Source organism: Populus trichocarpa, chromosome 4 (genome assembly GCF_000002775.5).
Source record: "Populus trichocarpa isolate Nisqually-1 chromosome 4, P.trichocarpa_v4.1, whole genome shotgun sequence".
In the NCBI taxonomy this organism is placed as follows: domain Eukaryota; kingdom Viridiplantae; phylum Streptophyta; class Magnoliopsida; order Malpighiales; family Salicaceae; genus Populus; species Populus trichocarpa.
This window is the reverse complement of record NC_037288.2, coordinates 1675603-1689631: the sequence shown is the minus strand read 5'-3', so window position 1 is coordinate 1689631 and position 14029 is coordinate 1675603. Positions and strand designations below refer to the sequence as shown.

Below are 14029 nucleotides of genomic sequence, written 5' to 3'. Positions count from 1 at the left end.
GAGATGTACAAATCAAGACAATGAATGGATCTATATGGAACTTGCAAAATGTAAGGCATGTTCCTGATCTAAAGAAAAAGCTGATCTCGGTCGGACAACTTGATGATAGTGGTCATTCAATCCTTTTTTCTGGAGGTATGTGGAAGGTATCAAAGGGAGCAATGGTTTTGGCTCGTGGAAAGAAAACCGGCACCCTGTATATGACCACAAGATTTGCAGACATTATTGCCTCTACTGAAGCAGAAAATCAAGCACATCTATGGCACTGTAGACTCGGCCATATGAGTCAAAAGGGGATGAAGATACTTCAGTCGAAGGGAAAGCTGGCAGAATTAAAAAATGTCGATCTAGACATTTGTGAAAGTTGTGTTCTTGGAAAACAGAAAAAGCTCAGTTTCTTGAAGGTTGGCAGGACCTTAAGACCAAGAAAGCTAGAGCTGGTACACACAGATTTATGGGGACCGTCTCCAGTAGCATCTCTTGGAGGTTCTCGGTATTACGTGACTTTCATTGATGATTTCAGCAGGAAGGTATGGGTTTACTTTCTGAAAAATAAATCTGATGTGTTTGAAACATTCAAGAAATGGAAGGCTATGGTTGAGACTGAATCAGGTCTAAAGTTGAAATGCTTAAGATCTGATAATGGAGGAGAATACATTGATGGAGGTTTCAAGGAGTATTGTGCTGTCAATGGTATCAGAATGGAAAAGACCGTTCCAGGCACACCGCAACAGAATGGCGTTGCTGAACGGATGAACAGGACCATCAATGAACGAGCTAGAAGCATGAGGTTGCATTCAGGGTTACCTCAAACATTCTGGGCCGACGCAGTTCATACCGCAGTTTACTTGATCAACCGTGGACCATCAGTTCCTTTGGAGTTCAGACTGCCCGAGGAAGTATGGAGAGGAAAAGAGGTACAACTCTCTCATTTAAAGGTCTTTGGGTGTGTTTCCTATGTTCATATAGATTCTGATGCTCGCAACAAGTTGGATGCCAAATCCAAGAAATGTTTCTTCATCGGCTATGGAGATGAAGAATTTGGCTTTCGGTTCTGGGATGATCAGAATAGAAAGATTATCAGAAGCAGGAACGTGATCTTCAATGAGAAAGTTCTGTACAAAGACAGATCAAGTGCAGAAACAGATAAGGCAGATTCAGATACAAGGCCACAAGGATCTGAATTCATAAGATTAGAAGGCCTTCCCGATGTTACTGAGCAGAACAACAATCAAGAGTCTTTACAAGAAGACTCAAGCATATCTGTACCCGCTACTACACAAGAAGATGCGGAGCAAATTGAACCAGTTGTTCGCAGGTCTTCGAGGACGATAAAGCCCCCGCAACGGTTCACACTTTTACTGAATTACATTTTGTTGACAGATGGTGGTGAACCGCTAACTTATGAAGAATCCTTACAAGATGGAAACTCAAGCAAGTGGGAGTTAGCCATGAAGGATGAGATGAGTTCGTTGCTGAAGAACAAGACTTGGGAGCTAACCACACTGCCTGAAGGAAAGAAGGCTTTACAAAACAAGTGGGTTTACAGAGTGAAGACTGAGCATGACGGAAGTAAACGGTTCAAGGCAAGACTTGTTGTCAAAGGGTTTCAACAAAAGAAAGGCATTGACTACTCTGAGATATTTTCTCCAGTTGTGAAGCTCACAACAATCAGAGTTGTTCTGGGGATAGTAGCTGCAGAAAATTTACATCTTGAACAGTTAGATGTAAAAACAGCATTCCTTCATGGTGACTTGGAGGAAGATATTTACATGCAACAGCCAGAGGGGTTTGCAATGCAAGGAAAGGAGAATCAAGTCTGCAAGCTACAGAAAAGCCTATACGGTTTGAAGCAAGCTCCAAGACAGTGGTACAAGAAGTTTGACAACTTCATGTGCAGTTCCGGGTATACAAGATGCCAAGCTGATCATTGTTGCTATGTCAAACATTTTGACAACTCCTACATCATTCTACTATTATATGTAGATGATATGTTGATTGCAGGATCCAGCATTGAGGAGATTGATAAGCTGAAACAGCAGTTGTCAAAACAGTTTGAAATGAAGGATCTGGGAGCTGCTAAACAAATACTTGGCATGAGAATCTTCAGAGATAAAGACAAAGGCGTACTAAAGCTTTCACAAACAGAGTATGTCAAGAAGGTTCTCAGCAGGTTTAGTATGGATAATACTAAACCAGTAAGTACACCACTGGGGAATCATTTCAAGCTCAGCAAAGATCAGTCACCAAAAACTGAGCAAGAATGTGGATACATGGATAAGATTCCATACGCCTCAGCTATCGGCTCTTTGATGTATGCTATGGTCTGTACCAGACCAGACATTGCCCATGCAGTGGGAGTTGTAAGCCGATATATGAGCAATCCTGGAAAGCAGCATTGGGAGGCGGTCAAATGGATCATGAGGTACTTAAAAGGTTCATCAGAGACATGTCTTACCTTCACAGCTGGTGGTTTGAAACTTGAAGGTTTTGTAGACGCTGATCTAGCAGGAGATGTTGATAGCAGAAAGAGCACTACAGGATATGTGTATACTCTAGGAGGTACTGCTGTTTCCTGGAGTTCTACCTTGCAAAAGATTGTCGCTCTTTCAACAACAGAAGCTGAATATGTTGCAGTCTCAGAATCTGCAAAAGAGATAGTATGGTTACAGAGTTTCCTGAAGGAATTGGGCAAGTTGAATGGAAAAGGTACTTTGTATAGCGACAGTCAGAGTGCAATCTTCCTTGCCAAGAATCCAGCATTTCACTCCAGGACGAAGCATATTCAGATCAAATATCACTTCATCCGACAATTGCTAGACGATGAACAACTGATGCTAGAAAAGGTCTGTGGAAGCAAGAATCCAGCTGACATGTTAACCAAAGGAGTTACACTTGATAAACTGAAGTTGTGTAAAACTTCAGTTGGTCTTCAAGGATAAATGATGATTTCATTGTTTGTCTCCAAGTGGGAGATTGTTAGCTATTTGGAGACAAGCAATGTCCCACCTCCACTATGTGCTTAGTGGGAATACCTAATCTCCACTTAGCACAAGTGGAGGCAAACGGTGGGCATAAATCATGGCATGATTTATGCCCTTCACTCCTAGCTTAATATATATGTATGCTCAGTGAAGAGCTGTAGTGTTGGTGAGTGAAGAACGCAGAGAAGAGTGAAAACACAGAGAGAAAAACGTGAGAGAGAGAGCTTGAGTTGAGTAGAGAAGATTTTCTCCTCCTCCTTGTTTTGTTGTTTGTATTGTTTCTAAGCTTGATTAATACAAACCAGTAGCTCCGTGGAGTAGGCAAGTTGCCGAACCACGTAAATTTGTGTGTGTTTGAGTTCTGGAATTACCCAACACATGTACCTTGTATACTGGGCCAAAACCACCTTGCCCAAGAAAGTTTGCTTCAGAAAAGTTATCGGTAGCTGCATTTATGGATGCCAAATCCATAATTGCGGATTCCCGATCATTAAGGCCATCTCTCTGAAAATCTTGGTTCTGGAAATCATTGCGGTTTGGGTGATCAAACCCACGGAATTTACCATCTTGACTAGTATTTTCTTTCTTACCTGTATGACAAGATTCAAGTAGTCAACAAGGGTTACAAAGAAAACCAAAAAGAACATGTGAGTGAATTTCATAAGCATTCTTGCATTTTCGCATTCTGAATTTCATCGCAAGATGGCAGAAGAAGGAGCCTAAAATTGCTACCACCAAAAGTGTTGATGCCACAGTACTGATGGTAATTATCCATATTTCGCTTTCGTTGCCTGTCATTAGGGAAAAGAAATTATTTTCAGTGCATGAAGTATAGTTTTTTTTTATTAGCAAATACAACCAAATATAACCACTTCTTACGTCTTAATTAATCTATAAGCAAATTAGTACCTTTTCCGGTCACCGGACTTTGAGAAGATTCAGCTGCGCCGTCATAGAAAGCATATAACTCATACCTTAAATAGCAACTGCGGCTGAGAACCCTCGCTCCACGAGAAAAATAGCAACAAGTCGTAACATTTTTTATGGCAACCTCAAGGCATGTGTAACAATCATTTGGAGACAAGTCTGTAGAGCACTGTACTAGAGAGAAAAAACTGTCACTATCAGTGAAAGGTTCGTCTCTAGTAGCATACATATTCGCTGAAGAATCAAAAGCTGCCTTCTTGATAAGACTACTCAAGGTTTTATTGACTACTAAACTAAGATGTTCTGGATTTGAAATGTTCTTTGCATTATATTGGGGAATGTTTCCTGAAACATCCAAGTGGCCTAAGAATCGTTGATTCGAGTACCGCAATTGACATAGGTCTCCCCACACAACTGCTTCCTTATCTCCTGGACAAAGCTGCCTGATATCTTGAGATGCTGCAGCTACGCAGGTACGGCAGCTTTCATTTGTTACATAGTTGAGGCACATATATTGAGCATACACTCTGTCTGGATCAATTCCAGTAGAGGTATTGAAAATTTTTGAAACTGAAGCATTTGAAGAAAGAGAAGCCATGAGGGTCTCGAGATTGTTTTGAAATGGACTATTATCTAAATAGTTAGATTTGTTCGAGCAAAGTCTGTAAGGAGGATCAGCATAAGCAAGATCAAGAAGGTTGGCAATGGAAAAATACAGCAAAAGAATTTGAAAACTTTTTTTAACAAGAAGGAAATTGTGACCCATATCTTGTGTTTTGAGATTTCGACACTAGCTATCAAGAATCATCTATAATTTGTAGCTGAAATTGTTTGCTGTCTTTCTTCACTTTACGGCCGGGAGACCATATTTATATATATAAAGCAGTCAAATATGGTTGGTCATCCAAAAGCATAGCACATGGGAATTTTCTTGGAAGAATTGGGATAAATCAAGGCAAGAAGAAAAATATTGTTATAGAACGAAGTCCCCCGTCAAATAATTATAAGAATATAAGGTAATATTAATGAGTCACTCACCACTGAATTTTAATATTTTGGATTAAATTCATATTTAATTATCAAATTTAATGTCATATCCTTGGAAAAAACTCAACACATTAGCAAAGATCTTAAAGATCATCGAAAAATGGATGTGTGTTGAAAAAGAAAAATGGACTTGCTATGGTCAACAAAACTATATTAGACAATGAATACTGAATTTTTTACAGCGATCTATTCGTGGTGTGTAGTTTCCAGGAAGGTCTTATGTAATTTGTAAGATTTGTTAAGAACATGGCTGGACGTTAATGATTTGACCTGGACTCAAAGTTTTAACCAATGTTTCATGAATATTCAATGTTCGTCTTTGAACAACAATTCCGAGTTTGAACAGGACTTGTTTTGTGATTCATATTTCGTACTTGGAAAATTGTAAGAAACTGCATTTACGATCGGCCCACTTTTTCTTCATGAATTTAAATTTCAGCCTCGAGGTACATATTCGGTGATATAGTATGAAGTAATTTTTACAAATATTTTTTTAATTAAAATGTATAATAATAATGATTTTTTATGTTTTTTTATTTTTTATATCAGCATATTAAAATAATTAAAAAAAATATTTAAAATTATATAAGCTTGATTTGTTTTTGGACAAAAAATTATTTTAAGAAACAAAAATTACTCAGAATGTTTCCCTTGTCATCTACGGAAAAACCAAATTTTATGGGTAAAAAATTATACATTCAGTTCCCGTAATATCACAAGTATATATATGAGAGGTGCGTTGTGAAAAGAAAGCGCAGCAGAAGTTTAAAAACAAAAAGTGCACGCCAAACTAGTATTTTTAAAAATACTAAAAAATATAAATTTAATATTTTTTTAAACTAAATGTATTTTGAAGAGTATTCAAGTATAGTTAATGGTACATAAAAATTAAATATTTAAGAGAGTATTTAAATATGTGGTAGCGGTTGTTTTTTAAAGTGTTTTTTACTTGAAAATACATCAAAATAATATTTTTTATTCTTTTAAAATTATTTTTAATATTATTATATTAAAATTTAAAAATATAAAATAATAATTTTAAACAAAAATAAATTTAAAAAATCATGAGATAGAGGTTGCACCGCAACCCAAAGAACCTCTGAGTGGTCATAGGCATTGTAATGACTATGCTGTGTGTATTGAAACATATATAAATCAGTTTATTTGATCGTCTATCAGTTTAGGATGCGGGGGATTTTTAGCAATTAAAATATTTATTTTATTAATTATTTTTATTTCTATATGGTTTGGAAAATTATTTTTTAATGGTGTTTTTATATCTTTTCTTTAGTTTAGAAAATTAAATACTATACTTAGTAAATTTATTTTTCCTAATTAGTTTAAAAATTCATAGAATAACTATGTAATTATTTATTAGGATTTTTTTCTCTTCAAGATAGATTTTGGACTTATATAAATATTGTTATTCTGCTTGTATTTCAAGAGATATTTATTTGAAGATAAACTATCCAATAATAAAATTTAAAATTAAGATTTTTGTATGGTGATTCTATGTTAGTTGTACTTGTTGTTACTTTTGTGTTTTTTGTTGGTTAATGTTCACCAAAAAACAGACAAAAACAATAAAAAAAACTTTAAATTAGTTTTATCAATGCAAGCTGGTTCGTAGAATTCCATCATTTTATTTGAAATTTAATATTTTACGTAAGGTAGTTATTAATTATGCAGCTCGTTTGTTGTTGATTCTTGGTGGCTTAAACTCATTTATGTATGCGCGATGCAATCGTTTCTACATAAACAATCCAAATTTAGGAAGTTCAAAGAGTTTTTTATATTCTCCATACGCCAAGAAGACCATGTGTTAATGTTCTCAACGACATTTTCAAATACCAAGTTGTAATTTCTATTATTTTTATACATGGGATGTACAGTCTCTTAGTCTAAGGAAAGATTAAATTGTAAAATATCGTTTGAACTACAAAATATGATATCATTATGGACATAAAATTCAAAAATATGTATAAAAATGTAGAATTCTTCTATATATCAAAATATTTTATGTATGGAATATAGTGTAGAACTAGAAGGCATGCCGCGCACTGCCGTAGGTTTATAAAATAAATGTATTTGATAGTGTTATAGTTGCGAACCAGCGCTAGATAAGTAATAAAAATTGAAGGTATGATGGAGCTAATATTCCAAGAAGAAAAAAAAGTTCTGTTGATGATTAAAAATTTAGAGACTTGATAGAACGATTTGTATCAATCCACAATGTTTTGTGAGGAAAGATACTGTGTTTTTTCCACATGATTTAGCTTTTCTGTTAATAAAAAAACATTACAAAGTTTAATTTGTTACCAGCACAATATTAAAAACAAATCGACAAAGATAATTTTGAAAAGAAAAAAACCATGAGGGGAAACTCTGTAGCAATCCACAGTGTTTTCTGAGAAAAGCTACAATGTTTTTCCTAGTAAAATCGACAAAGATAATTTAAAAAAAATCATAACAAAACAAAACCATGTAAGGATTTACTATAACAAGCTACAATGTTTTGTGTGGAAAGTTACAATATTTTTCCTGCATGATTTAGTTCTATTGTAATTGTAATTCTCAACAAACTCAATATTAAAAAACAATTGACAAAGATAATTTAAAAAAAAAAACATAATAAAAAAACAAAAAAAACATGTGGGGAAACACAGCAGCAATCCACAATGTTTTAAAAAAAAATTACAAAGCTAAATATTAAAAAATAAAATCGACAAAGATAATTTTGAAAAAAAAAATCATAACAAAAAAACACAAAAAAAAGAACAAAAAAACCATGTTGAAAACACTGTAGCAATCCACAGTGTTTTGCGAGGAAAGCTATAGTGCTTTACTATATGATTTAGCCTTGCTTGTAATTACTTGTAATTATAATTCTCAACTAATTTAATATTAAAAAAATAAAATCGACAAAGACAATTTCAAAAAAATCATAAGAAAAAAAAATCATGTGGGTAGACTATGTAGCAATCCACAGTGTTTTGCGAGAAAAGTTACAATGCTTTTCCCACATGATTTAGCTTTATTGTAATTACAATTCTAACTCAACTTAATATAAAAAAAAATCAACAAAGATAATTTTAGAAAAAATGATAACAAAAAAAACAAAAAAACCATGTAGGGAAACCCTATAACAATCCACAATATTTTAAAGAAAAAAATTACAAAGTTAAATTCTAACCAACTCAATATTAAAAAAATAAAATCGAAAAAGATAATTTTAGAAAAAATCATAACAAAAAAGACCGGAAAAAAAATCATATGAAGAAACACTGTAGTAACCCACGGTGTTGTGTGAGGAAAGCTACAGTGCTTTCCCCACATAATTTAGCCTTACTTATATTGCTTGTAATTATAATTCTCAACCATCTCAATATAAATAAAATAAAATTGACAAAGACAATTATAAAAAAAACATAAAAAACTATAAAAAAAAATCTTGTGAGGAAAACACTATAGCAATCCATAGTAATTTGTGAGGAAAGCTACAGTATTTTCCCCACATTATAATTATAATTCTCAATTAGCTCAATATTAAAAAATAAAATCAACAAAGATAATTTTGGAAAAAATTATAAAACATAAAAAAAAAACATGTGGGAAAACACTGTAGTAATCCACAATGTTTTAAGAAAAAAAAATACAAAGCTAAATTCTCAACCATCTCAATATTAAAAAAATAAAATCGACAAATACAATTTTGAAAAAAATCTTTAAAAAAACAAAAAAAAAACCATGTGGGGAAACACTGTAGCAATCCACAGTATTTTATGAGAAAAGCTACAGCTATAATTTTCAACCAACTCAATATATATTAAAAAAATAAAATCAACAAATAATTTTGAAAAAAAATAATAAAAACTATGTGGGGAAACACTGTGACAATTCATATTGTTTTAAAGGAAAAAACATTACAAAGCTAAATTCTTAACTATTTTAATATTAAAAAATAAAAGCGACAAAGATAATTTTGGAAAAAAAAAAGCACTATAACAATCTACAGTAACATGTGAGGATAGTTACAGTACTTTCACCACGTATTTTAACTATATTATAATAAACAAAGGAAAAAAGACTACATCACACATGCCTATGATGAGGGCACTCATTAAACTACTCAACAAATTATATATTTAGTATTGTAGTGTAGAGTATTTTTTAGATGTGTTTTTCAATTAAAAATATATTGAAATAATATTATTTTATTATTTTTATTATTTTTTTAATATCAGCATGTCAAAATCATTAATTAAAAAATACCTAAAAATTAATTTGATACATTTTTCAAATGAAAAGTAATTTTAAAAGTATTTTGAAAAATAAAAACAACAACAATGCCAAATAAACTCTACTAGCATACTCGAAACATTCAAAAATTGAAATAATAGCATAACAAATAATATTTTTAACTATTATTAATGAAAGTAATAGCACTTTTTTAAAAAAGAAAATAGATTTAATTATTAAAATACAACCTCTTAATTATTCCTTGACAATGCCAATTTATGAACCCTTTAGGTGAACTTGTGAGTTGAGAGAGCCAACTCTCTCTTTGGCAATTCAACAACAAAAAATTTTAAACCTTTGAACTAAAAAAATCCTTGATTTTACCTCTTAAACAATATGATTTTTTTTTTTAATGTTTCCTTTCCATTAGGATTTTGTTGAGAAACTGAAGGGAAAAATCTATAAAAACCCTCTGATCAATTCCTATCGTTTTCTCAACCTACTTAGAAAAACATTAACAAAGCCTAATTAATCCCCTTGAAAAAACACTATTCACTATAAGTGTAAACAATGTGTACTGTGAGCGAAAATAATGATTAATAAAATAATGCAATGATGATTTTATCTTATCTACGAATCATTAGTCATGACCAAATTCATTGAGTATAAATAAGTTTTTATTTTATTTTTAATATATAGTAAAATTACTAAAATATAATTGTAAGTAAAAAATCTAAAACTGATGTTAAGAGATTTTTTTTTATATTTTCACATTAATTTTTATGTTATTATTAGATTGGTTGAAGGGAAATTTAATATTTATACAAATATAAAATATAATTAAAATCATTTATCACCTCCTCCTAAAGTAGTGTTAATTGAAACAATAATTTTTTCCTTTCTTTTTTAATTTTTAATTTAGTATTTTTTTAATTTAATCCTTTAATATTAGATTTATTAGAGAATTGAATTTCATAATTTCTTTTGGTTTACTTTCTCTGAGGTCATCATAATCTCATGATCCAGGATCATGAGTTTTGTAGGTTAACTTGATTAATTCAGGGTTTTTTTTATCTTTTTTTAATTAATTTTTTTATATCATCCTTTAATATTTGGGTTGATTGAAAATTTAACTTTAATATATTTTTTTATGAGATTATAACAGTCTCATAATCTAGATTGTAAAGTTTACATTTTAATCTAAATTAAATTGGATTGATCTAATATGTTTTTGTTTTAATATTTATAAAAAATATATTATTTTGAATTTTTTTTATTAAACTATGTTTTTTTCCGCATAAGATCAGGGGGGTATTTTTACAATTTAGATTTGATGAAATTGATATTTTTCCTTTAAAAAAAAAAAAAACACTAGTGGTTAGTGATAGAGACCAACGTGACCAGAACCAAAACTATATCAGTACCACCTTAAAATTAGTGGACAGTGTCTCGTCATGCTATTTATTTCTGGCTTATAATTTGTCAGAACCCCTTATAATTCCAACTAGCTATTCAGACACATTGTTATTATACACAATTTGAGGTCTTCTATTGACCATTTTGAGATCTTAACAAAATGGCTAAGAAAACTAGCTATTCTGAACCACACCAATTGCCGCAGACATTGACAAGAACAGTGGCAATCTTATTAACAGTCAGCGCGGTGTGATACCAGAAACAGTCATTTGATTTACAGAAGGATCTGTCGGTGAAGACTTGTAGATTGGAACCATTTTACCTAGAGAGAAAGCAGGTTGTTTCGGCTGAGGAAGTGCTATTGGGTCACTTCCCAAAGCTAGAACCACAAATGACATTGTTGGCCTGTCTGCTGGATCTTCCTGCACACATAACAGCCCAACATGTATGCACCTCACAATCCCTTCTGTTTGACTTCTGTCCATCAACGAAGGCTCCACTAATTCCATTTCTCTCCCTTCATTCCACAATCTCCACGCCTGTCAAATTGCATGAAAAAAACTATCATAACAGTACCTAGTTATAATTTTCAAGCTTCAAATTCTTTTTGATAGGTTGAAAATTATTTGAATGGAAATTTTGATGGCAGCGATGTATTGTACAAACATATGCTAAGAGTGTCTGGCCATGTTCTGAGAGATAAAAGCCACTACTTCTTTTTCCACTTGTGATCTCCAGTAGTATAACACCAAAGCTGAAGACATCTGATTTCACTGAGAATAGCCCTCCCATTGCGTACTCCGGAGCCATATATCCGCTGTTTCGTGCGTAAGACGTACTTGGATAAGTTATAAGAATTTAGGACTAAAATCATCACCAAACTAGAAAAAGAAATTAGAGGTAAAAAAAAAAAAAGAAATTAAAAGAGGGCTTACAATGTTCCTACTACTCTTCTAGTGTTAGCTTTGTTCTGGTTTTCGCAGAAAATTCTAGCCATGCCAAAATCTGATATCTTGGCAACCATTTCATGGTCTAGTAGCACATTGCTAGGTTTCAAATCCCGGTGAATGATTTTAAGCCGGGAATCCTCGTGTAGGTAAAGAAGTCCTCTAGCAATCCCACCAACTATGTTGTAACATGTCTCCCAATCAAGAAGTGCGCGTCTTTCGGCATCTGAAATTTGAATAAGAAAAAACTTCAGCCTCTTGCATCGTTTAATTGTTGAAAATGTAATATTTAAGAATTAAAAGGCAAACTAAATGAAAGGAACAGACCAAAGATAAAGATATCAAGGCTTTTGTTATGCATGAATTCATATATGAGCAGCTTTTCATCTCCTTCGATGCCACAACCCAATAGCCTCACAAGGTTTCTGTGCTGTAATTTTGCAATTACTTTGACTTCATTCTTGAACTCCTCTAAGCCTTGCCATGACTTCCTTGACAGCCTCTTAACAGCTATTTCTTTCCCATCCGGTAACACACCCTGAAACAAATTTGCAATGAGGCAAATATTATCAACTGAAGCAATATTAAGCCAAGGCAAACTGAACAAAAAACTCGGTTTTCCTAGAGGGATGGATTGGAAAGACATACTCCTGAATCTCAGTGGATTATGACAGCAAAGCCCCTTGACCACTTACCTTATAAACAGTGCCAAAGCCACCTTGTCCAAGCTTATTTGAATCGGAGAAGTTGTCTGTAGCTTCTCTGATAGTAGTTAAGTCCATGAAAGGCAGGTCCTCAGAACTTACCAACTGACCTTCATCTGTCATTGTGACCCCTCTTGGACAGGCCAATTCCTGTAATAATGCTAGTTGACTTCTTTCCACGCCTGACAAAGAATCGGAGTTTTACTCTTTTGTAGTTCTGATATCAATTTAGCCTAACAATCTGCTGATCGCTTAGTTAATTTACCTCTTTGTTGTCCTCTTTTTTTCAGCAGACAGACAATGCAACACCCAATGACAATTACAATCACCACTACAGGAGCACATGCAGCAAATGCCACTATCCCAATCTTCCAATTACTTCCTGCCATGCAAAGCAGAGAATTGCATAAGATTCAATTTATGAAGAAAAGTATTTAATCTCCAAAAATAATAACTAAGATTCTGGACAATTTTGCTCTACACGTTATCCGTCATGGGCAAGAATTAAGAATAACCATATCAGTCATTAATGCAAGACATGATTACTTCTTTTCGCTCACAGATTTTCAGCAAAAACATTTCTGTTCACTAACCTTTAGGATTCGGATATGTTAACGAGTAACTCGAGGCATTGTAATATTTGTACAGCTCAAATCTCACGTCGCAATTCCTGCTAACAATAATTCCACCTTGCCGTGACGAACAGCATCCTTTGAGTTCAGCCAAAGCAGTTGTCAAACATGTTTGACAATCATCTGCTACGATATCTCGTGTGCACTGTGCATGACCATATACGGTTTCGCTTCTAAATTTGATTGACCCAGTTGCAAACATGTGCTTGGAAGGATTGACAGCGGCCTCAGTTGACAGGTTAGTCATTAAGTAGATTAGAACACTAGAGAAATGTTTTGGATCTGATAGAAATTTCTCCTGAGAATCCCAGTCTGGATACTTCCCTGTATAAACATACAAGGAAGTCATATTCTGAAACGAGTAGTGAACTTGGCAAAGTTCATACCATATGATTGCATCTTTATAATTTCTACAATCATTAAAGATTTCTTGGCTTGCCTTCTCCACACAAGCCTGACAAGAACTTGAGTTGACAATATCACCTCTGCACAGTGCTTGGCCATAGACCTTGGCAGGGAAATCTCCAACAGAGGTGTGGTTAAAACCGGTTAATGAAGTGATGGAAGGCAAGTTCTCAAGAAGAAGCTTGAGGTTGCTCTCAAATGGACTGTTGAGAGTGTAGTTGCTTGTATTATCGGAGCAAGATGTAACAAGATGGTCTGCAACAGTAATGGCTGGGAGAGCTGAAAACGGTATGATCAGCAAAAACATGACTAAATTTACATCTATGGTTGTCATCAGGATCATTTTGGAGCAAATTTAACGGAAAAATGAAAAGGGGCTTAGAAATTCACTTGAAACCATGTGGAGTAATGGAACTATTAAAGCTAAAGCTGTACAGGTGATATCATGGGGAGAGAATAACTGTAATCATCCCTGAGAATACGTTTTACTTTGTAAATTAAAAATGAACGGCCTGAGCATTGACGTAATTGGTTGACCAAGAATAAATTGGCATTCAAATGAAAATTTTCTATATGAATCCTGCTGAGCAGAGCTTATCCTTTGATTTGCTAAGTTCAAATACATGGGGTATGGCTTGTATTGCTATATTATAAGTTCAAATTAATACATGGACACTTTTCCGAGTATAGTTGAGTGTGTATTTCTTTTTGTTTTGTTATGTTAAACT

At 33.4% G+C, this 14029-nt stretch overlaps 2 protein-coding genes and 1 long non-coding RNA gene across 5 annotated transcripts in view; 1 reads left to right on the top strand and 2 right to left on the bottom strand.

The window, feature by feature from the left end:
- Positions 1 to 4739, bottom strand: part of LOC18097410 (cysteine-rich receptor-like protein kinase 10) — a 50152-nt gene extending 45413 nt beyond the window's left edge. The window contains exons 1-3 of one of the 2 annotated variants that reach the window (XM_024600189.2): positions 3894 to 4739; positions 3659 to 3775; positions 3369 to 3574 (exon numbers count right to left, since the gene is read on the bottom strand). In XM_024600189.2, coding sequence (XP_024455957.2) covers positions 3369 to 3574; positions 3659 to 3775; positions 3894 to 4677 — 1107 coding nt within the window. In that variant the 5' untranslated portion in view covers positions 4678 to 4739. The remainder of the gene's footprint in view (positions 1 to 3368; positions 3575 to 3658; positions 3776 to 3893) is intronic. The other variant, XM_052452018.1, reaches the window with a different exon arrangement.
- Positions 1 to 4740, top strand: part of LOC127905181 (uncharacterized) — a 47553-nt gene extending 42813 nt beyond the window's left edge. The window contains exon 3 of the long non-coding RNA XR_008058962.1: positions 4609 to 4740. This is a non-coding gene — a long non-coding RNA (uncharacterized LOC127905181). The remainder of the gene's footprint in view (positions 1 to 4608) is intronic.
- Positions 4741 to 10554: 5814 nt separating this feature from the next.
- LOC18097409 (cysteine-rich receptor-like protein kinase 10) lies at positions 10555 to 13743 on the bottom strand. Of its 2 annotated transcripts, none has more exons than XM_052452017.1 (7): positions 12858 to 13743; positions 12530 to 12646; positions 12256 to 12446; positions 11888 to 12098; positions 11549 to 11786; positions 11280 to 11451; positions 10555 to 11152 (listed from the first exon to the last, which is right to left on the bottom strand). In XM_052452017.1, the coding sequence occupies exons 1-7, from the start codon at positions 13642 to 13644 to the stop codon at positions 10853 to 10855; spliced, it is 2016 nt and encodes a 671-aa protein (XP_052307977.1). In that variant the 5' UTR covers positions 13645 to 13743; the 3' UTR covers positions 10555 to 10852. The 2 variants fall into 2 exon arrangements, with proteins under 2 accessions (XP_052307977.1, XP_006383949.3); XM_006383887.3 differs by having other exon boundaries at positions 11280 to 11430; positions 12858 to 13732.
- Positions 13744 to 14029: the final 286 nt, after the last annotated feature.